Source organism: Lutra lutra, chromosome 4 (assembly GCF_902655055.1).
Source record: "Lutra lutra chromosome 4, mLutLut1.2, whole genome shotgun sequence".
Classification (NCBI taxonomy): Eukaryota; Metazoa; Chordata; class Mammalia; order Carnivora; family Mustelidae; genus Lutra; species Lutra lutra.
Window position 1 is genome coordinate 192365410 of NC_062281.1, and position 22282 is coordinate 192387691.

At 48.6% G+C, this 22282-nt stretch overlaps 1 protein-coding gene, 1 long non-coding RNA gene and 1 pseudogene across 6 annotated transcripts; 2 read left to right on the plus strand and 1 right to left on the minus strand.

The window, feature by feature from the left end:
• Positions 1–273: 273 nt before the first annotated feature.
• Positions 274–3672, plus strand: LOC125097942 (uncharacterized). Its single transcript, XR_007126656.1, has 3 exons — positions 274–312; positions 781–783; positions 3470–3672. It is a non-coding gene; the product is annotated as an uncharacterized LOC125097942 (long non-coding RNA).
• PARK7 (Parkinsonism associated deglycase) lies at positions 2635–18982 on the minus strand. 5 transcript variants are annotated; one of them, XM_047726175.1, is made up of 7 exons: positions 18834–18982; positions 17804–17916; positions 16159–16260; positions 13972–14031; positions 13082–13151; positions 9602–9688; positions 2635–3206 (listed from the first exon to the last, which is right to left on the minus strand). In XM_047726175.1, the coding sequence occupies exons 2-7, from the start codon at positions 17891–17893 to the stop codon at positions 3046–3048; spliced, it is 570 nt and encodes a 189-aa protein (XP_047582131.1). In that variant the 5' UTR covers positions 17894–17916; positions 18834–18982; the 3' UTR covers positions 2635–3045. The 5 variants fall into 5 exon arrangements, with proteins under 5 accessions (XP_047582131.1, XP_047582135.1, XP_047582134.1 ...); XM_047726179.1 differs by having other exon boundaries at positions 17804–17894; positions 18840–18955; XM_047726178.1 differs by having other exon boundaries at positions 17804–17894; positions 18815–18950.
• Positions 18223–20337, plus strand: LOC125097940 (brain acid soluble protein 1-like; annotated as a pseudogene).
• The last annotated feature ends 1945 nt before the right edge of the window (positions 20338–22282 follow it).

A 22282-nucleotide genomic window follows, 5' to 3' on the forward strand; every position in this document is an offset into this window, starting at 1 on the left:
CCTTATTCCTTAGGGAACGAACACCCTAGAACAGAGAACACATCAGCAGACTCTGAGATGAGACAGTCGGCCGCACTGAAAATAGTACTTTACATTTCATGTTTCGTAGCTTGAGAAAAGGTACTTCCCTTTTATTGTGGCCTCCGAGCCTTGCAGCAGCCCTACACTGCACGGGACAGACAAGTTCTCGACCGCTCAAGAGATGAGGTTTTTTCCTTTTTCACGATGGATGGCAACTCCAGCCTCGACGTAAGGCTGTGGGCGCTGAGGATTGGGTCGAAGGGGGCACAGCGAATCCCTCCGGCAGAACCGGTGCCCCACAAGGGGCAGAACGGGGTGGCGCGCAGCGCAATCCCCGTTGCACGGCGTGTGAAAGGAGTGGGTCACCTGGTCCACACTAGACGCTCAACAAGCGGTCCGGTCTCCAGCCCCTGGGCGCCCCATGAAACCTTTCACGTTAGTGTCCTAAATCACACCAGAAACACAGTCCCTGCTTTCCCCTCCCGAAGAGCAGTCTGGCCGTCACTTCCCTCGAGAGTTGCCATTCCCGCCCAGCGCGGGGCTGCGTCCCTCCAGGTCATTTTCTCCTTTCTCAGGACTGAGCTCTGGGCTGGAGCTTGATTCCTGGACCCGCTCTCCTCCCTCACCATCTGGGCCACGTGGGCAGCCTGAGGGGGCTCCCAAAGCTGTGGCTAGTGTCCCCAAGGTTGAGTGGACGAAGTGGGGCCAAAGTCCCTCCAACTTTGACCTTCGGTGACCCCCAGGCCTAGGAGGGTTCAGCCAGTCAAGCCGGACAGGCCACAGCCCTAACCTCCAACTCCAGGTGCTTTCAGATGCTCCCACGTGCGGCTTGCTCCCCGCCCCCAGCTCCCTCGGAGGACAGCAGGTGTGTTTAGCACCGAAAGCCGCAGCTGGAGAGGGTGGAAGCCGCTGCCTGTCGACGTGCCTAAAGCCAGTGGTTCCTGACCCAGCCATTGGGGCCCGAGGTGTAGGCAAGGTGGCCGCCCCTGCCCCAAACCGCGGCAGGAAAACCCCTCCCCGGTAACACCTGAGCTCGGATTCAGGATCCTCTCAGAAATGCTCTTCCATTGTCGGCCACTCTGGAACCACCTTTTCTGGCTGCCCTAAGGGCACAAAAATTCAAATGATCCCCCATCCTCGCTGGTTCCCTTCCTGTGGATCCTCTGAAATTCCAGGGGGCCTATTCAGAGCCAGGGGCGGCTGGTAAAACCCAGGGAACTTCAGAGAGTTTACAAATGCTCAGTGTTCTCCGGTCAGTAATTTGGGACTTTCTGGTTCCTCGTTTCTCAGTGAAAGTGTGTTTTACAGACACCCCGTTTGTCCATCTCATCTCCAGTCACCCTACACCCTCAACCACTTCTTCCGGCTCCAGACACAGAAGCTCCATATGACCTTGTGTTCAAGTCAGAGATGTGGCCAAGCGCCCTAGCGCCGCTTCTCCCACTCGTGCACAGGCACCCGACCACTGCCTTCCGCCCCGATGCCTCAGAGCTCCCACCCCTGGGCCTGCAGCGGCCCTTCTCAGCAGGCTCTTTGAGCCAAGTAAGACTGGGTCCCTCCCTAATGGCTCCTTCTCTTAAGTTCCAAGCCTTGGCTCCAGCTGCCTCCCCAACTTCACCTCCCTGAGTTCCCCCACAACCGGCCCCCTTGCTGTCCCTCCACACCCTGAGTGCTCCTGCCTCAGGCCCTTTGCACTTCCGGCTTTTCCTTCCTGGAATGCTACCAGACCTGCCTCATTCACACCCAAGTCCCAGGTTTCCAAGGTCCCTTTCCAGAGAGGGCTTCTCTAATCAGCTGCAGTGACCCTACTGCCTCCTTCCCCTATTCTCTCAGAATAGTCTCAATCGTCCTGTCTCTCTTAGTGGTGTCTTTGTAGCACCACAGTTTATCAAAATGTGCAGTTACATGTCTGCATTTAAAAAAAAAAAAAAAAGATCCAGGGGCACCTGGGTGGCTCAGTGGGTTAAAGCCTCTGCCTTCAGCTCAGGTCATGATCCCGGAGCCCTGGGATCGAGCCCCGCGTCGGGCTCTCTGCTCAGCGGGGAGCCTGCTTCCTCCTCTCTCTCTGCCTGCCTCTCTGCCTACTTGTGATCTCTGTCAAATAAAAAAAAAAAAAAAAAAGCCTTAACCCTATTCCACACCTTTGGAGATGCAGCAGTCACTCATCAGGAGGCAAAAAAGCGCAGGGAATCTGCTGGCTTCTGTGAACAACCAAGAGTCGCTCTTGTTCAGGTCCCACGGGATCCCAAGCCAAGCACAGTTCCCAGCACTCCTGGCCAGGCTCTCCTCAGTGACAGGTTGGCTGCCAGCGGCTCCAGGCTCCCTGCCTGTCCTCTTGGCCACTCAGCAGACAGAACGGCAGTGGCAGGCACAGCAGAGGGCCCAGAATGGAGTCGCATGCACTGGTGGGTCTCACCCGGGTCACGTGGGCAGGGATGGGGGGGGTGACCCTGGCTGATGGGCCCGGGGCTGCGTGCACATCAGCCCCTCATGTCTGTTACCCGAAGAAGTGAAAACAGAGGCTGGACCAGCCTCGAGAGGTTTTCACTTCCATCTGAGGACCCTTTCTGCAACAGAAAAAGGAACTGGTCAACAAAAATTCACTAGGACAGCTGACTTCATCAGTGTTTTTAATAGCACATTAACAATACACAGTTGACAAATGGGAGAAAATCACAGGCTTCTTAGATCTTGGCTTTTCCGCTTTTCCTCCTCGCTGTGTCCAGTGAGCTCTGTGCTCGTGTAGCCCAGCAGCTCTACCGACAGCTAACAGATGCAAGGGAGGCTGACCGTGACTTTGGTTTCACACACACCACCGAGGGGAAAGCAGAGACAAGGTCACTATCGGTAGTTTGCTAAATGCCATGTACTCTGTCATCGAGGTTCAGGACCATGGGGACCGGGCACAGGCGGGGAAGGTCCGCTCAGGGGCAGCGCCCCTTTTGCCCATTTTGCTTCGAGTGAACACGCTGACAACGATTACCAATGGCCCGTTTCCCTACTTCGTGATCAAAGATTTCTGCTTTAATCTTTAAGAACGAGCAGGGCCTTCACTTGGTCAGCCACGTCCTTGCCGTTCAGCGCCTCGACGATGGCGAGTGCGAACTCGAAGCTGGTTCCAGGCCCGCGGCTCGTGAGGATCAGGCCGTCCCTCTCCACGCGGTTCTCAGAGTAGCTGTAATGACCTGCAAAGTCGAACGAGAAGGGGTTACGCTGCAGCGGGCTCTGTGGGACAGCAGTGAGCACTGCTCCGGGGACGGCGCCGGGAGGCGGGCCGGGCTCCGGTGAGCACCGCGCGGACCCATGACAGCAGCTGCCCACGGCCAAGACGCCCAGCCGCTGAGGGACACACCACAATTCACGCAGGGCAAACGCACCTGTGAAAGCCCTCGCGCGCGTGAGGCCGCGTGAGGCCGCGTGGGGGACGGAGGCCGGCCGGCACTGGGAGGGGCTTCCTCTGGACCCCCCGCTCCTGCCTGAAGCCCGGTCCTCCTCGGCTGTCCTGTCCCCTCGGGAGTCCATCAACCGGGAGGACGGACTCGTGTCCCAGGAGAGGGGACCAGAAGTCCACACCATGCCCAGACTGTCACAAACCATCACCCCTCCCAAGCGTTCTCCCAAGGGCCCCTTCCTCTTTCCTGAAAGCCAGTTATTCTCTCCTGAGAGGCCCACCTTCTTCCCCTTCTCTACAGGCTGCCGCCCCGCGGACGGCACGCCAGACTCCACGTCGGAGACCGCCTGCCACGACACTTCCTATCACGCAGACGCCGTGTCACAGGCTACCTGTCACACAGACTCCTGTCACGCAGACTCCCCCTCAGACTGCCTGTATCTCTCTCTCTCTCACACACACACTGCACTGTCTCAAAAACAAAGAAGCAAAAACTAGACATGACACACAGGGGCGGGGTGAGGGAGATGAGTGGAGGGAGAAACCATATTCACTTCTCAGGGGCCCCTTCTGTGTTCCCCAATTGGCTTTTTGGAGGCAAATACAATAAAACAAGAATGTGCTTCCCCTGTATCTGAATTCAGTGAATGTGACATCTGGGCAAATCACAGCCACGAAGCTGGGCTTCCTCAGCATCAGCTCCCCAAGGCCATACCGTCCACACAAGCAATCACCAAACGTCCCTGTGCACAGACTAACCAGGCCCGAACTCCTCAGGAGCAGCAGTGCCCCCGCGACCTGGCCCCCCACCCTCCCCAACCTGTCCCCACCGGGCTCCCACCTGGCATTCCCCAGGCCCCCGCCTCCACTGCACAGGAAGCTCTTCCCACCTCCTCCCACCACCCCTCAGAGGAGGTATACGTGATCCCTCCCCAGATCGGGTTGCTCGGCTCACTACACCAGCACCTCCCAGGACTGACCTGGTACAAACAGTCTCCTTGTTTACTGCCTGCTCTTCAAAAGGCTAGGCCGCCATCAACCTCACGTGGCCTAGAACACTGAGGGTACCTGGGGGTGCCCCCACGTGTCAGGGGAACCTATGAACACACCTGTTCTCTCCTCTCCGCACCTGCCCCTTCACACACAATCTGCGCGTCCCAGCCCTCCCCGCCACTCGCTGCTCAGCACCACAAAAGGTCACCCTTCCAAAGTGCACATCAGAGCATATCTGGTTCTGCCTCCAGGAGAAGCCTTCACCAACTTCTTCCAGCACCTAAAGGTGACTCTGTACTCCCCATCCTGGTGGGCACACCCTCTGGGTCAGACCCACGCAGAGACTGCGCTGGAAGGAACCAAAGGGGAAGACAGAAAAGAACTTGCCATCCTGGTGGGAGCTCAAGGTGACCTGGGTGGGGACAGTGGGGACAGAGAAGAAATGAAAGTTTGAGAAACCTCAGAGACAACACGCAGGACCAAACGTGGGGTGGCAATGAGGACTCCCCGCTGCCTGTCCTGGGCGACGGGGCCGCTGGTGGCGCCACACAGACACCAGTCAGCTTCCACTGCATTCTCGGGCTTTAGAAACCACACACTCATGTTCACGTCCTTTGCGAGTGATCGAGAACACCTAGCACAATTTATGTCCTATTATCCTTATTAGAAATCAAGTCACTCACGAAAATAACTGCCTACAGCACAGCACAAGTTTCCTAGTTACCCTACTAGAGAAAAAAAGATCATCTCCAGTTTGAAGAGAAAAGGTTTTCATCTCTAACCTCACTCACTGATGGTTATACCGGGCCAAGGCAACGTCAGATGCTAAACCAGAACATTGGCTGGGTCGGATCTTCCGGAGCTCACAGATGAACTGCTGGTGAGGCGATTTCTAAACGGCTCACCGAACAACCCCTTCGTGGGCAAATGTTACAAACACAGCTTAGACTGGTTAAAGACCTTTCAAGGCTCCACAGCTCTTTCCACAGTTTCCACCAGATGGAACAAACAGTCCATACTGGCCGACTACCTCCACCTAGCGGCAGTGACGGACAAGGACAACACGCACACGCCGGGACCCGCGAGCCCCAGCCGGGTGCACGCAGTTCAGCTGATGTGGATTTGGGAACTCTGCAAACTGACACTCCATAGCCAACTGCCACGAAGCATTAATTATTAATTTCTTTTTAACTTTACGCAAGCATCCCACATCCAGAAGTCTCTTCAGAGGAAAGGCAACTGGACCTGAGGGGTCGGCACCGAACCGCAGCTTTTACTGGCACACGTCTCACCCACTTGGTCAGTGGCTCTGTGACAGCAGAGTAGTTGCCATCCACACCCAATGTCCTGAAAGCCCGAAATATTTACTCTCTGGCCCTTTAAGGAAAAAGTCACTGACCTCTGAGCGCAGCAGCTCTGGATTCAAATCCCAGGGCTGACACTCAGCAGTCAGCTGACTGCTCTGAGCCTGACTTTTTTCTTCTGTAAAATGGGGAGGATGCCACCCGCCCAAGCCTGCTGTGGGAGTCCAGTAGGACCTCCAGTAGGTCCAGCAGGACCAGGGGGTGGTGTCATTACAACACACGGCGGCCTGGTGAGGACAGTCTGTTCACTGCGGGGCTCCCAGCACTCGGCCCAGAGCTGGGCACTTACCAGCTCTCCCTTCCCCTGCGCGGGCTCGTGCCAGGCAACATTCTGCAGGCATTACACATAGTAAGTAACTCACGGGACCTGTCAACAGCCCTGCGAAGCAGGGGCCACCGGTATCCTCAGAGGACAGGTGAGAAACCAAGGCTCGGTGGGGGAAGGAGACCGCCCCCAGCAGGGAGCCGCGCCCACACGGCCTGGCCAGGGCCCAGCTCCTCCGGGCTCAGCTTCCAGACTGGGCCTCCAGATGCCTGCCAGCACCACCAATGGGGAGGAACTGAAAAGGCTATTAAAGTCACAATTTCTTCATTTAAAAACTGAGAAATGGGAAGACTGTGTCAGTCTTCTCACTGGATTGCTTATCTGAGCAAAAATTTCACTCTTATATACTGAGCACACCAGAGGAGACACCCAGGAGCTGATGAGAGCTCCGCCTCTTGGAGCCTCTGAAGGGGCAGATGCTTCCAGCATTTTTCTCTTCACAGCAGGACTTACTGGCTGAACTCAATACCTCGTAACTTAAACGCATGTGGGAGCCTCACTGGGACAGAGGCGGGGCCTGAGTTCCAGCCTGACTCTGGGCAAGTCGCCGGGCCTCTCCGAGACGGTTTCCTCATTTGTGAAGTCAGTACCTGCCTCGCTGGGCACTAGGGCCTGCGAGGCTCCATGGAGATAATGTCTGTGAATGTACTTTATAAACTCCAAGAGTTAACAATCTAATCTGCTTCTATTCCTAATCAACTTCAGTGTTCTTGAGGCATTACAAGAGAACAGACACAACAGATTACCTTCAGATAAAGGAGGAACTGTGACCTACTACTCGACCCTTCCCCCAATATGTCGTAAGGACTAAACGAAGCCTGATTCCGATCTTTCCAACTCTTCCAAACCTCTCCTTTAGCTCCATGTAGATTCCTTTTTTTTTTTTTTTTAAAGATTTTAGATTTAAGGATTTTATTTATTTAACAGTGAGAGAGAGAGCGCGAGTACGTGCTCAAGCATGAGCAGGGGGTTGGGCTAGAAGGAGAGTCAGACTCCCCACTGACCAGGGAGCCCAATGTGGGACTCGACCCCCAGACCCTGGGAGCAAGACCTGAGCCAAAGGCAGAAGCTTAACTGAGCCCCCCAGGCACCCCAAGTAAATTCTATTCTTATATTTAAAAATGCCCAGCAGCAAAAGCCTTTAAAAAAAAAAAAATCACTTTCCACCCAGATGGTTTTATCAATAACTTAGAATCTTCCTAGCAACTAAAATAAAAGTTTTTAAGAATATACTACCTTGGATCAGATTTAAGAATATTCAGAATAGAGGCGCCTGGGTAGCTCAGTGGGTTAAAGCCTCTGCCTTCAGCTCAGGTCATGATCTCAGGGTCCTGGGATCGAGCCCCGCATCAGGCTCTCTGCTGGGCGGGGAGCCTGCTTCCTCCTCTCTCTCTCTGCCTGCCTCTCTGCCTTCTTGTGATCTCTGTCAAATAAATAAATAAAATCTTAAAAAAAAAAAAAAAAAAGAATATTCAGAATGTCCAACAGCAAGAGCGAACCCTAACATAAATGATGGATTTGGGGTGATAATGATGCGTCAGGGCAGGTTCACAGACCGTAACTCAAGAGACTGCTCGGGTGCGGGAGAGGAAGGCTAGGAAGACGGTGCACGCGCCCAGGCAGGATGCGTGCTCAGACTCCGCACATCCAGCTTCATTTTGTTGTGCTAGGCCTAACACTGCTCTGAAAAGCAAGGTCTGCTACTTAGAAGGAAAAATACAGTGAAAATGCACAACTCGACTTGGCTGTAAAGACCACAAAAGTGATGCTACCTGCCCTCCTTTTTGTCTTAGTTCAATATCAGCCTCCAGCAGGCCTGAGGCAGGGGGAAAAAAGGTAACCCCGAAATCAGCTGCTAACGTTACCGTGTTGTCTTCTGGTTTGCTCAGCGAAATGAGGTTGGTTGATGTTTTACCCAGAGCCAGCCGCTTCGCCTCCCTGCGGGCTGAGCGCCAGCGGAGCCACTTCTGGCTTCTAACTGGAAATTTCAGGTGCTCTTGCAATTACCCCCACGAGTGTGAGTTTTCTCTCTCTTTGCCAAGTTCCCAGGTCTCTGCCTCTCTGCTACAGGCACTCCAGGGACAGATGGCAGAGGAAGACGCCACCTGTCTGACAGAACACAGTCCGGGACTGGTGTTCTGAAGCTCGTGCTGGGAGCGGCGGTGGTCACAAGGAAGGCTCCATCAGTACGGACTCGTACCTCAGATGCCTGGTCACCCTGCTTTGCTGGGAGTTACACACCGCCTTCTAGTTAAAGAAAAGCTTGAGAGATGACCCCCACCCCCAGCGCCCAAAGGATACAATCTTAGGTTTAAAAAGCAAGCAGCAAAACAATGTATCTAGATCTCATTTGAGTAAAAACATTAAAATACAGGGGCACCTGGGTGGCTCAGTGGATTAAGCCGTTGCCTCTGGCTCAGGTCATGATCTCAGGGTCCTGGGATCGAGCCCTGAACTGGGCTCTCCTCTCAGCAGGGAGCCTGCTTCCCCCTCTCTCTCTGCCTGCCTCTCTGCCTGCTTATGATTCTCTCTCTCTCTCAAATAAATAAATAAATAAAAATCTTAAAAAAAAAAAAAACAAAAAAAACCCAAAAAAACCCAAACCATTAAAATACAAAGGATAATGAGTATGTGCAGAGAAGTTCTAGAGTTGCACACGGAACTTTCTAACAGAAGCTACTGCTGAAAAGCAGAAAGGGGGCAAGGAAGTAAGAAAAGGCATCTTTAGGTTTTGACTTCATCCCCCTTTTGTACTGTTTACACTCTGTACCACGAATATAAATTTTTATAAAAATAAATTAATAAAAGTTAGCTGTCTAGCTGTTATTTATAGAAGAAACATGCCACCCAAGGGAGCACCTCGGTGGCCGAGTCAGCTGACTAACTCTTGGTTTCGGCTCAGGTCATGACCTCAGGGTCCTGGGATGGAGCCCTCCATCGGGCTCCCTGCTCAGCGGGCAGTTTGCTTGTTCCCCTCCTTCTGCCCCTCCTCCCTCCTCTCGTGCTCTCTCTCTAAAAATAAACAAATCTAAACGAAGGAACAAAAAAAACCAAAACAATGTCACCCAAGGAAACAGACCCACCACCCAGGAAGAGAGCAATATTCACTTTACTCTGGACTGCAGGCGAAAGGGCACTTTCTGAAACTGCTGTCAAGGCTTAAAGTTTACCCTCAGACATCTGGCAAAGTGTTTAGTAAAAAATCCTAGTAAACCTGGCATTTCATAACCATTCCCATCTAGGACAATCGGGCATCTGGCTGGCCTTTGCGTAGCCCGCGTCCCTGTCAGGGCGCACACAGAGACAGGCACACACCATCTCTGCCCCCCTGCTTGCTCCCTCTCTCTCCCCTCTCTCTAGCTGGAATGCTTGAGAAGAAAGCTAGGAACAGCCCGCGCCTCAACCCACAGAGTCTCTCTGCACAGGGCTAACCTGGGCAGGAAACAACGCTAAATGGCAGCTTTCTGGAAGGTCTTTCTAGACATTAAAATAGAAGCATATACTTACTTCCATTCATCATTTTGTCTTTAGCAAGTGGGTGTGTTGTAACTTTGCTTCCAAAACCTATTTCATGAGCCAAAAGAGCCGTAGGACCTAAAAAGAAGATTAACAGAAAGACTTAAGGGTGGACACAGAAAAACCAATGGTTTAAAAACTGCAACAGCAGAAGTAGTCTTCAAAACCAGGAGGCTCTTACCTAAAATATACTTATGATTCTGAAGTTAAACACTTTTTCATATGAGAGGTAAAGTATGTTTGTAAGAAACCATCTGCTGGGCACGTCTGGCAAACGAATATGAACCCAAAATACTTCAGTACCCGCCTAACCAATCACACCGAGAAGCATCCAGATAAACGGCGTGTGGCGCCCCTCAAGGAACTGTAGGAAGGGGTCCCAGGGGTCGGAGGAGGGGAGACCACCAAGGCTTCCCTCTAAACACATAAAAGGCAGCTGGTGCTCTCCCAACTGCTGGGCTTGACTGCGACCTCACAGACTAATTTTTTCTACTTGAAAATGAAAGATGAGCACTCATTCCTCCATCTACCCACCCGGACATCCCAGGTGGCAGGATTATTACAAGGAACAGGACATTGTCCAGCCCTGCGAAATGCCCGAAGTCTGAGATAGAAGGACACTAGCATTTCTTTATTAAAAACCACTTAAGATCCTGCACAAATGTCTGTTTCTGATCCTCTGAAACATGCAGTTGCTAACTTGAGACTTTTATCCAAATGTATTCACTTTTGAAAGCAATCAATTTCATTGATAACCACAAGCATATTTTGTAAGTAGCGGTCCTCAAATAAGGACCAAAACCAGTAGTATCTTATAACTTCATGTTACCTTAAAACTTTAAAAAAAAAGTAGTTATTCTAACTTTTTTTCCTCTAAGCCTCATGCCACACCTAGAAAGACGTGCTTCGGGACAGCAACGTAACCTTCAGCAGGGGCTGGGGTGCCATGGCTAAACCGGGAGGACTGAGCTCACGAGCTTTAGCTTCAGCCAACGCACGCACCTGCTCTCACTGACCTTCCATTTATCAACCCAGTTCCAAGGAAAAGGGAGTTATAGACTCTACTTACCGGCTAGATCACAGCTGCTGTTCCCAGGAAGATCAACAAATAATACTTAATTACATAAGCCTTCCGCCTGACATCAAGCCAAGTCCCAATTTCTATCTCCTAAATCAAAAGCGTCAAATAGATGTGAGGTCTCTCTCCACCTTACTTTTATGCTACACACAGGACGGCCATGTATGGTGGCAAATTTTAAGTCTGTAAAGTCTAAGTAATCGCCATTCAAATTTTACTTGAACGGACTCATCAATTACCCTGAATCTTTCTAAGATTTTAAGAGATAAGAAACAACTCCCTATATGACCTTGTACTTGAAAGCAGACCCTGAGAGGTGACCATACAGTGAGTCAGGGGTTTTCAGCTGCTCCCTTCAGCTGATAAAATCACTGCCTCTGGTAACGTTAATAAACTCGTGTTTCGGTTGGATGTAGGAATTCCGTGATGCCTCTCTCATCGTGGTGAGCCCAAAATTACTGCTTTGGGGGGTTTAAAAATCCTATTTGGAGAATTCGAGAAGAGATATTTACCTGCCATTACTTGAAATTCTGGCGAATGAAATGTTGCTGAGTCTGCAGCAGGGACCCAGCCGAGCGGAGAGCAGAGAGCACTGCAGGCGGAAGCCCCTTGGGCCACCACAACACAGAAGCCAACAGCGCCACCGTGTGGTGATGTGCAGAGAGAACAGGTCACCCCCCGCCCCCAGGTCCCGGAGCTGGTACCCGGAGCCAGGCATCTGAGGACTCCTGGGCCCTTCACCTCCAGGCTCCTTTCCTTCCCCACCTAGAGTGAAGGTCATTTTATCTTTTCATCAAGACAGTCTCCCTTCCAGTTTGTCTCAGTGACTCCATATTATCCCTCAATACCAGGGGCAAAGCAAACACTGTCCCAGTACAGTACGCAGTTCCCAACTGCAACACTTCTGAATCTTCTTATTTTTCATCACTCTTCCTATTTTGGCCGCACCCAGAGGAGCAGTACAGAGTGTTCAGCAACACACACACTAAGGCCTAAGGTGCTTAGGGCTAACGTCGATTTAAGTGATTACACGGCCTGAGCTCCTCAGCATGGCACTCAAGCTGCCTGGGCCCCCGACAGTGAGCCAGATTTGGCTAATGATTATGCCACCTCAGTGACACAGAAGGACACACTGACATGTGCTTTTTACTTTCAGCAGTCTCAAGGGAACAAACCCGGCCCCAGACTTCCTTTCTCCCTTTGGTTAGAGAACCTAAGAATGAGGCTGCGGCCTCAGTGACTGTAGCATCCTTTAGGGAGGAGAAAGCTCTGTGCCCGGGGGCAGGTCAAGGGGCTGGCGCTGACTGGAACCCGAGGACAGTGCCTGCCCCGGTGGTCATCTCTAAGGTCCTTAAACACCCGGGTCTTTGGAACCCTGAGCTTTTACGTGGGTTATGTCAATCAGTAACTGCCTTGTGTTAGAAATTAAAACTGGGAAACGTTTACAACACAATACTTGAGCATCCATGCCACGCCCAAATGATGGCATCACCCCACTCTCATGTCACTCCTGTGAGAATGGGAAGGAAAAGGGCAAATAACGTCTTAATATCTGCTTCCACCTTATGACCCCCTTGAAAGAATCCCGAGAATCTCTGCTGGAATTAGGCAAAGTCCCCAGGATCCCTGGCTTGTAACTTCTTTAACAAGTCCCTCGTATTGAACAAAACATCATGTCATTTTATCTAACTATCCATTCATTTATTTATTTATTCTTTTGACAAAGACTTCATAAAGACCAATAACGAAGAAGGCACTGGCCAAAGTTATATGGAAAAAATGCAGATGGCAGAGTATCATGACACTGGAGCATTAAGACTGGATTTTACAGTGGAATCAGAAAACAAAATATTACCAAGTTTCAAAGATGTGGGGACATCTATGAAGGACTAACAACCTCCTTCTAAACTACGTGACAGATAACACGGTGCCTAAGATCTAAACTTTAACATGGAGGATCAGGCAGAAAGCAACCCGAGGCCTCGAATCTGCAGGGCAAGCACAGGACAGCGCTGTTATGTTTATGTCGGACCGATTCTTGCTGACTGGGTGCTGGCAGACATACTTCCTGGCACAGAGATCTGCGGTAACAAGCCCTTCACTGAATTCCAGAGGGCATTATTTTCCTCAGAGGTCAACCAAACACGGAAACCATTAAGTTTCACGGAACACAGACCAAAAGCACAGAGAGGCAGAAAATAGAACAACTGTACTCATTTCTGAAATGACACCAACTTCATGCCACCCAAACTAAACAGGCCAATACGGATGCCCTTCATGCTTTGTGAAGGGCAAGTATGTGGAACAAAATCTTCTGATTCAAGACTACCCGTCACGCATTTTTGAAGAAAACCCAACAACTCGTTTTAACACAGGATGGGTCTGCACGTTACCTGCACAGATGGCGGCGATGAGGCCTTTCCTTTTTTCTTGCTCCTTCAGTATCTCCTTCACAGCAGGAGACTGTGCAAAGAAAGCCCAAACACATCAAGTTATCATGAAGCCACGAGTTCAGTCTCCAGCTGGAAACCCTGGGAGAATCTGCTTTTAGTTTAAACTGCAAGATCTTCAATCTATCTTCTAACATTTCTAAATCATCAATAGAAAAATTACCAAATTCATGCCATTTCTACATTGTTAGACCTAAGCAAGGCATTTAATAGAAGAGAAGGGCATCCTTTTTAAAAAGATGTTTAAAGATGAGATGAGAAAAGTAACTTCCCTTGGGCAAACGGACACCTGCCATTTTGTGCTCCTGGGACAAAGAAGGAAAAGGAAGGGTATGTGGTGTTTTGGGTGTTTCCAGATGGCCCAGTAAGGAACAGGGTCCAGCAGAGTCCACAAGTCAGATTCGACCTGCTTTGTAAGCTTCTGTCTGCCGTGCCCCTCCCTTCTCTCCCGCTCTTCCTGCAGGCTGACTCCTCACAGAGGACCTCAGTGAAGAAGCAGGGGCCTGTTCTGAAGCTATTTTTCACCCCCCACTGGCAGTTCAGTCCCCTGCAGCTCCCAGGCCCCAGCCCCTTTTATGCTTAAACCTTCATGAAACACAGAATTAGATTCATTCTTCTACCGCACAGAATCTGTTCACAGATAACTGTTCCACCAATTTCACTTACTCATGTGATAAATGTTAGTAGAGATGTTTCCTTAATTAAGCCAGAACACCATTCTGTTCATTTCACCTGCTCCTACTTTATTCCCAGTCTCCTTCCTGAAATATTTCAGTAACAAAACCAACAGAACCCAGGCAGATGCTGAAATAATTCCTCTATATGGTTTTTACCTCAGATAAATTCTGCGCACCCAGATTGCCTCCCGGCAGAACCACTACGTCATAAGGTCCCTGTAGTTAAGAAGAAAAAATGGTAAAACATTTCATCTGAAATGCGCACTACAGTGATAGTTCAACAACACTTCCCTGTTGTAAATGTGGGTCTGAGCAAAACACTGTTCACAGAAGAGCAGTTACATAAAGGAAGATCTCTCTCCACAGTGCAGTGTTGTCGTAACTAGCAAAAAATCTAAACACAGTTAACACAAAAGGATGTCCGTGTTGCAGAATTACAGGTGTAACATGATCTCATTCTTGTAAAAGAAAAAAAAAGGGGTGTCTGGCTGGCTCAGTCTGTGGAGCACGTGACTCCTATTCTCAGGGGCTGGGAGTTTGGGTGCCACGTTGGATGCAGAGCTTACTTTAAAACTTTTTTTTTAAGTATGTAGTCCCAACATACATGGGATACACATGTATGGTCTGCAGATACTCACAGGCCAAAGAGGCAGCCCAGCTGCTACTGGGGTGTGGAGTGGGATGGTGGCGAGGGGACAGCGAGAAAGGGACATTTCAACACTTGGGACTTTTTGTAGGTCTATGCTGTATAAGAGTTATTTTTTAAATAAGAATGTACAGGGCGCCTGGGTGGCTCAGTGGGTTAGGCCGCTGCCTTCGGCTCAGGTCATGATCCCAGGTCCTGGGTTCGAGCCCCACATCGGGCTTTCTGCTCAGCGGGGAGCCTGCTTCCTCCTCTCTCTCTGCCTGCCTCTCTGCCTACTTGTGATCTCTCTCTGTCAAATAAATAAATAAAATCTTTAAAAAATAAATAAGTAAATAAATAAGAATGTACAGTCATAAAAATAATGAAAAGAAAACAAATTTTAAGTGAAAGGCACAGAAAAAAGTTTCCAACTCTATGAAAAGTGATACTTGGGGGGGCGAGGAGGGGAAACAAGGGCAGTGTTTTCGTGTTCCAAGCACCCAACATCCCAGAAATCTACTGAGTCCACACTTGCTGAATTAATGATAGGGAAATTGGTTTAATATACTTTAAAGATGTGAAAAGAGTTTTAAAAATTTAGTCATTCAGCAGATCACCAAGTGACAACTTAGTACATACTTAGGGTAACACATATTGCTTAGAATGACTCTTGAAGACAAAGAACATTCTACTGTTGCTTTAAAACCAAGCAAAACTACAAACTAAACAGAAAGTGTGTTGAGTACAGAACTTCTTTCACTCCTTTTAGAATCTGAATAAACAGATACAAAAGGTGACCACTATTCTAAGACACCCAGACACAAGATGAAACAGAACAGATAACAGGGAGTACCTACTTCTAGTCAGCCACTTTGAATATGCTCTTTAGAACGTCTCAACACCTCCTACATATATACCAATATTCCTATCCTCCACAATCTGGCATTGAAATATGTGAACTTATCAGACAGGAATAAACCATTCTCTGAGGGAGGACAGCCAAGCACAGCAATCACACTCTGGGCTCCTTGGCAGGGCACGAATGGCCATCGATGAGCTGCCTCTGTTGGTTTTCCTGCCACGTCTATGCTCCAAGAGTATATGGCCCACAGCCCCATCACATGGCCATTAAGGAGCGAACCACAAGGAAGGGTGGGCCAAAGCTCCTGTGCATGTTTGGGTGGCCTTGCTTCTGAGGAAAGGGACCTTAGCTCTTCAAAGATTCCCAAGTGTTAGGTGCCGATAAAGTTGCACAATTTAACTAGAATTCTTACTCCTCCCTTAACCCCACCACTAATCAACTATGAGCTGTCCCACGTAAAATGAATCACACAATTACGTCCGTGTCACTGAAAATGGAAAGGCAAAAAGCAACTTTTGAATAAATAAGAAACAGGAAATGTGGCAGGTGATTCCTTGTATCAGGTGATGAATCAGGATGTATTAGGAAGCAAAGCAGCCTTCGAGGCCCGAGGAACACTGATGACAGCACCTACTCACTGAGCACAGGCAGCAAGGAACTACCAACTTCCATGGATACAGAGCGAAAAACGGCAGTCCTCGACTTCCCAGGGCTTATTATAGTGGGGAAGACATCCAACCAAAGTAACTTTTTAAAAATAAGTCAGTGCTAACAGTCTGAGATGTAATCAAAAGACATATGAAGAACCTGATAAGGAAGCCACAGGAAGGAGTAACTCCAGGTACGGAGAACAAACCTCTTTCTTTGCATCTTCCAGGCTGGCATCAGGACAAATGACGACGTCTCGGCTACACTGTACTGGGTCTTTCCCAGCCAGACCCGCGATGGTGACTTTAATCTAAGAGAAAGAGGGCATCAGATAAAACACTCAAACATAAATTTAGAGTAACATTTTCATAGCTGCTGTTTTAAAATAACTTGGCAGGAAATACTGCAACAAAACCATGTTGACTTTAAGTTAGTAAGTTAGCTAAATATAATAACTAGGTCTGTCCCCATTTGCCTGGGACAGTCTTGATTTACAGATGCTGTCCTGGTAAACCCTGTCTGGTTAGTGTCCTTTCTCCCACAAGTGTTCTGCTTTGGGCGATCATCATGTTAATAATCCATCTTACAAAGTTATTGTTGCTATTTAAATATCACGGTGTTTCCTAAAGATAGAAAGACAAGTTAAAACAATGAAATATTACTTTAGCTTGCAAAAATTTATGAAGTTAATAAAACCAAGAGCTGGTATTGGGAAAATGGGAATTTCCCTATACTGCTGGTGGGCCCACGTGTTGGTACTTTGGGGAACCATGTGCCAAAATCTGGTAATGTCACCTATGGGCTGTTCTTTGGCCAAGCAATTCCACTTTCAGGAATAAAATCAGGAAACACATCCACACGTTTGCATAAGGAAACCTGTACAAGACTATTAAAGTATTATAATGTCCTGAAGCAGCGTAACAGAAGAATGGGTAGACTAGCGCATATTCCTAGAACATAAAAATAAGCAGCAATTTTTTTTTTAAAGATTTTATTTATTTGACAGAGAGAGATCACAAGTGGGCAGAGAGGCAAGCAGAGAGAGAGAGAGAAGAGGAAGCAGGCTCCCTGCAGAGCAAAGAGCCCGATGCGGGACTCGATCCCAGGACCCTGAGATCATGACTCGAGCCGAAGGCAGAGGCTTAACCCACTGAGCCACCCAGGTGCCCCCAAATAAGCAGCAATTTTAAATAAACAAACCGGATCTGGATGTGTCTTCATTCATGATAACCAGAGAAATGAAGGGTTAACAGACTGTGGGGTCAGACTGCTAGGACTGTCAAAGTACTGGCTCTTATCCTCACTAAGTCTACGACGTGGACACCTTAGCTAGTCTCTGTATGCCTCAGTTTCTTCAACTGTATGATGAGGATGGCAGTAACTCACAGGGTTGTTACAGGACTTAAGCAAGTTTATTAAGTGCTTAGAATGACATCTAGGATCAGTAATTGCTATTTAAGTGCTCACTATGGACATATATATAGAGAGACAGACAGACAGACATGCAAATGCAGTCTAACGCTATTTTGAAGACATGCATGGGATGGATACACATCAATGAGCAGACAGTTATCTCTGGGGCCAGAAGGGGAATAATACCAGGGAAATATACAAAGAGGGCTGGGCAACGCTTTATTTAATGCACCTGTTCCTCAAGAAGTGGGTCTACGAGAAATATGGCAAAATGTTAATAAGCATTAAATGTGGACAGAGAATAAGCAGGTAATTATTACACACTCTATTTTTGTGTGTTTGAAATATCTTATAAAGTATACCAAGTATTATTTATTAAGAATGACTTTAAAACCCAGAAAGTTGAAAAAGGTGAGAGTAGAAAACACTGGGGGACTTACTCCAGCTCGCCTCATGACATCTACGGGGATGACTGTCTCCATCTCCTCTGCTCCTTTGGCCAGGATGACCAGAGCTCTTTTCGAAGCCATTCTTATGTTGTATTTTTAAAAGAATTAAAAGAAGAAGAATTTCAAAAATCTTGGCAGTGCAACCCTAAAATAGCCCAAAAGTTCAGGTTCTGTAAGCAAAGTGACTAAGTGCCTCCTAGGGAAAAGGTACTGATAAAGAGAACGTAAAGAAGCACTTTGGGGTAATACTGGTTTACACAGAACTTCAATGCTGTACTTTTTGAGATGCGAACATGGTAAGGTTGCTAACACGTTAGTACTGTTCGGATTCTCTTTTACCATTTTTTTAAAACCCAGTATACAATGACTTATTGCAACTAAAATTTTCTAAAACACAAATACATGGGTCTTGCGTTTCACACAATGCGGGGAGAAAGTCTTATTTTTGGAAATACTATTTCAGAGAAACGACTAAACTTAATCTCACGTGCAAAAAGCTACAGACACAGTCTTTAGCAATTAGCCGGTGAGATTTTTGGAGGGGATTTTCTTTTAAGTTCCAATAAGTGCACTAAGAATTTCTGGAAAGTTAACAGTGCTAAATATTTCACATTTTTAAAAATGATGAAGAAAGATGGGAATTCCCCCACTAGACTCAACCTAACTGGACCCGCTCTTCGCACTTGGCTCTTTTGTTGCAAACGGCAGTTGCCAAGCGGTGGTCCGAGCCGTTTTTAGCCTGTGCTTTCTGTGGAGTCTGCTATCCACGCAAAACGCGCGCTAATGAAAGCACTTCAGCCCCCACAGCATCGACCAGCAGGCGCCGGGATGCCGTGCACACGACCCGGAGAATACGAGGCCGTCCCGTCTGCTCCTGCCCGAAGGCCGCCCGCGCAGCAGGCGCGGCGGGACCCCGTCCTCCGCCGTCCCCTTCCGAAGCCCGCGCCGGGCTGCCCGTGGCCCCCTCGCCGCCCGCAGCGCTCCCCAACCCCCAACCCGAACCTCGACTCTGCCCACACTGCCGAACCTCAACCCCTTTCGCAGCAGTTCCCCGCCGGGGACGACCAAACCACAAGCGGACTAAACGCGGACGAACACGAGCACGTACGCACGTCATCCGAGCTCGGGCCCTCAGACGCGCACTGCGCAGACGCACGCCTCCAGGCTTCTCGTTCTGCCCCGCCCCTCGGTTCTGCGCAGACGTTCGCCGCGCAGACCCCTCCGTGGTCTCCTCCCGCCACCTCCACCCGCCCCCCACCCGGCCCTGCACTGCGCAGACGCACGCCGCCCCGGCCTCCCCTCCTCCTGCTGTGCACAGATTGGCGCCTCTCGCTTGCTTACGTCACATCCGACTGAACCCACCCAGAGCCGGCGTGGGGGGATGGCCGGCGTTTCCGAGTCGTTCCTGTGAGTCCAGGGATGTTTCCATTTGGCACCGCCAGCATCACGAGAATCCCGCTGGTTCATGCATGCTCACGAAGTTAACCCTTAGCTGGTGGCCGCAGCCCGGAGGCGCGCGCTCCCTTCGGGAGCTCTAGCGGTTTGCTGTGAAGAGGCGTTTTCGTGGAGCGGAGTTGAGTCCTCACGCTTCTTATGCGCGCTCGAGGTCCCTTTCCTGGAGCGCCTTCTGTGTCCCCTCCGACCTGTTCCCGCTCGTGTCCCCACGGTGGGCCACTCGTCCCCCAGTCCTGGGCGACTCTTAGCATTTCACGTGTGTTAGTTTCTCAGAGTTGTTTTTTCCCCCAAGATCCCGATGCTGCTGCTGCAGCCACAGGATTCGAGCCCTGCTGAGTACATGGACCTGATCGGTGACACTTATTTAAGTTAGAAACTCAAATTTTGTTAAAAGTTTGAACTGAATATTGATACTTGCACCTCTTTCAGAAACCAAAGTGATAAAAGTTACATTGAACAGATGGACTCCTATCCTTGTCCCCATCCAGTTCGTCCCCGCTCGCAGGCTCCCTTGCGGGTAACGTATTAGTTTCCTGAGCATCTGTCCAGGATTTCCTTGTTCAAGCACAAACAAATACAGTTTTACTTCTTTCTTAACAGAAACGTAGCAGACTGTATTGTTCTGTCCTTCTCTCCCTGCCACCACCTTATATTGGAGACCTTTCCTTCTCAAAAGGAACTTCCTTTTTTTTTTTTTTTTTTTCCAGATAATATGCCACTGTGACATGTCTCAGAGTTTATCAGTACCCTACTGATAAACATTTAGGTTATTTCCAACTTTTTTTTTTTTTTTTTTTAAGTAGGCTCCCTGCCCGGCATGGAGCCAAACCCCTGCAGCTTGAACTCTCGACCCTGAGATGAAGAAGACCTGAGATGTTATCAACAGTCAGATGCTTAACCGCTGAATCACCTTATTCATATGTCCTACTTGTATAGGCAAAACTGGAGAGTAAATTCCCAGGAGTGGTGGATACATCCATCAACTCCATACAAGTTAAGTCACTTATCACTCTCGCCAGTAATATGTGAGCTCAAACAGTATTTTAAATACACTGGGTGTTTTTGAAGTTTCAGTTTAGCTATTAAAAACATGTATTTTCAAGAAATAACTTGCGTGCCTTTGTTGGTTTACAAAGTGCTTTAGTATATTTCATGAGATCCTTACAATGGTGGTGAGAGTGGTTTTTGCTAAGAATTGTACATAGATTTATAAATTGCAACACTGCACTGTGCAAAATTCCTAAGTATCTTTAAATAATCATTTGGCATTCTAAGAAAGCATTTTGGGAGTTCTGGAATGACTTTATCTTCGGCTGTTTACAGAGGAAGCAGGAAAAAGCCACCCCCTTTCAGTTTTGAAGTATGGTGGGAAATAGGCAAGTGGTCAGACGTGTTTCAGAAACCAAGGAGGAATTTAGGTAGATGAAGGAAGACCAAGCAAAGATGGGCTGTTGTGTTCCAGTGCCCCCAGTAAACTCTTGGAAGGAGGCAGCCGTGCTGGTGGCCTGCTGCAGCACGAGATAGCCAGCATAGAACAACAATGGCAAGACAGATGGTCTTGGTGGTGAAAGGGAGAGAGAGAACAAACCTGACTTAACACTCCTGAGACATCTGCATCACCATCAAGATCTGAAATGGACCTGGGTCAGCATTGATTTTTATCAAATGAATACATTGCACATAGTGTTTACAACTCAAGTATTGCTTATGGTAGATTATCTTTTAGAAATATCCACTCTTTCCTCTTTCATCTGCATGAGTGGTGGATAATTCCTGCCCCTTGACTTTGGGTTTGACCTTGTTTTATTTATTTTTTTTAAAGATTTTTATTTTATTTACTTGAGACGGAGGAGGGGCAGAGGGAAGAGCAGACTCCCCACTAAGCAAGGAGCCTGATGTGGGGCTCAATCCCAGGACTCCGGGATCATGATCTCAGCTGAAGGCTGACACTTAACCAACTGAGCCACCCAGGCATCCTGGGGCTGGCCTTGTTTTAGCTAAGAATTTTAACAGATGAGACCTGATTGAAGCCTTGAAAAGCATTGACCTGATGACCAGGCTTGCTCTCTTGTACATTTGCACTGTCATATAAAGGACTTTCCTTCAGGGCTGCTACTCCTGCCCATTCAACCTAGGTTTCAGAATGAACACATGTGCTCCCTCGGCCAAGCTGTACCTGTGCCCAAGGCAGTCACCACAGCCAAATGGCAGACTGTAGTACTCAGATTTTGATATGACATAACAGCTCAGTGATATGGCATTAAAAGGCTCATAATGAAAAACAGCAGTCTTCTGACTCAGTCCTTCCTACCCATCAACCCTGCTTTCCAGAGGCAAATATTTTCAGCTCTTTAAAATTAGTTCTTGTAATTGTCTCAATAGTTGACCCTTGAACAGCATAGGCTTGAACTACATGGGTCCACACATATTTTTCAATGAACACAGTTCAGTACTCTAAATGTATTTTCTCTTACTTGGGATTTTTTTTTAAGATTTTATTTATTTGAGAAAGAGAGTGAGCACGAGCAGGCAGAGGGGCAGAGGGAGAAGCAGACTCCCCACTGAGTAGGAGATCCAACATGGGGGTCAATCCTGGGACTCTGGGATTGTGACCTGATCCAAAGGTAGACACCCAACCAACTGAGTCACCCAGGTGTCCCTCTTCCTTATGATTTTCTTAACATTTTCTATTCCCTGGGTTATTTTATTATAAGAATACAGTATATATAAAATATAACAAAGTGTGTGTTAATTGACTATGTTATTGGTATGCTTTCCGGTCAGCAGTGGACAATTACTTTTTTTAGTAATTGTGGGGGGAGTCAAAGTTATATGCAAATTTCTGACTACACAGGCTGGTGGGTGGGAGAGTGTTTGCTGGCCCTACATTGTTCAAGAGTCAAGTGTATTTTTAAACAATATTCTATACTGTAATTTTTCCTTATTGGTTTTAGACATTGTATATTAACTTCCTGGAAAACATACTTTTCATTTCACAGCTGCAGAGGCTGGGGT

Coding starts and splice junctions, on each gene's coding strand:
- PARK7 (XM_047726175.1), bottom strand. CDS start 17,893: ATGGCTTCGAAAAGAGCTCTGGTCATCCTGGCCAAAGGAGCAGAGGAG. Junction 13,152..13,971: donor GTGCGCAGAATTTATCTGAG/GTAAAAACCATA, acceptor TTCTTTGCACAG/TCTCCTGCTGTGAAGGAGAT. Junction 9,689..13,081: donor CATCGCCGCCATCTGTGCAG/GTAACGTGCAGA, acceptor TCTTCTTTTTAG/GTCCTACGGCTCTTTTGGCT.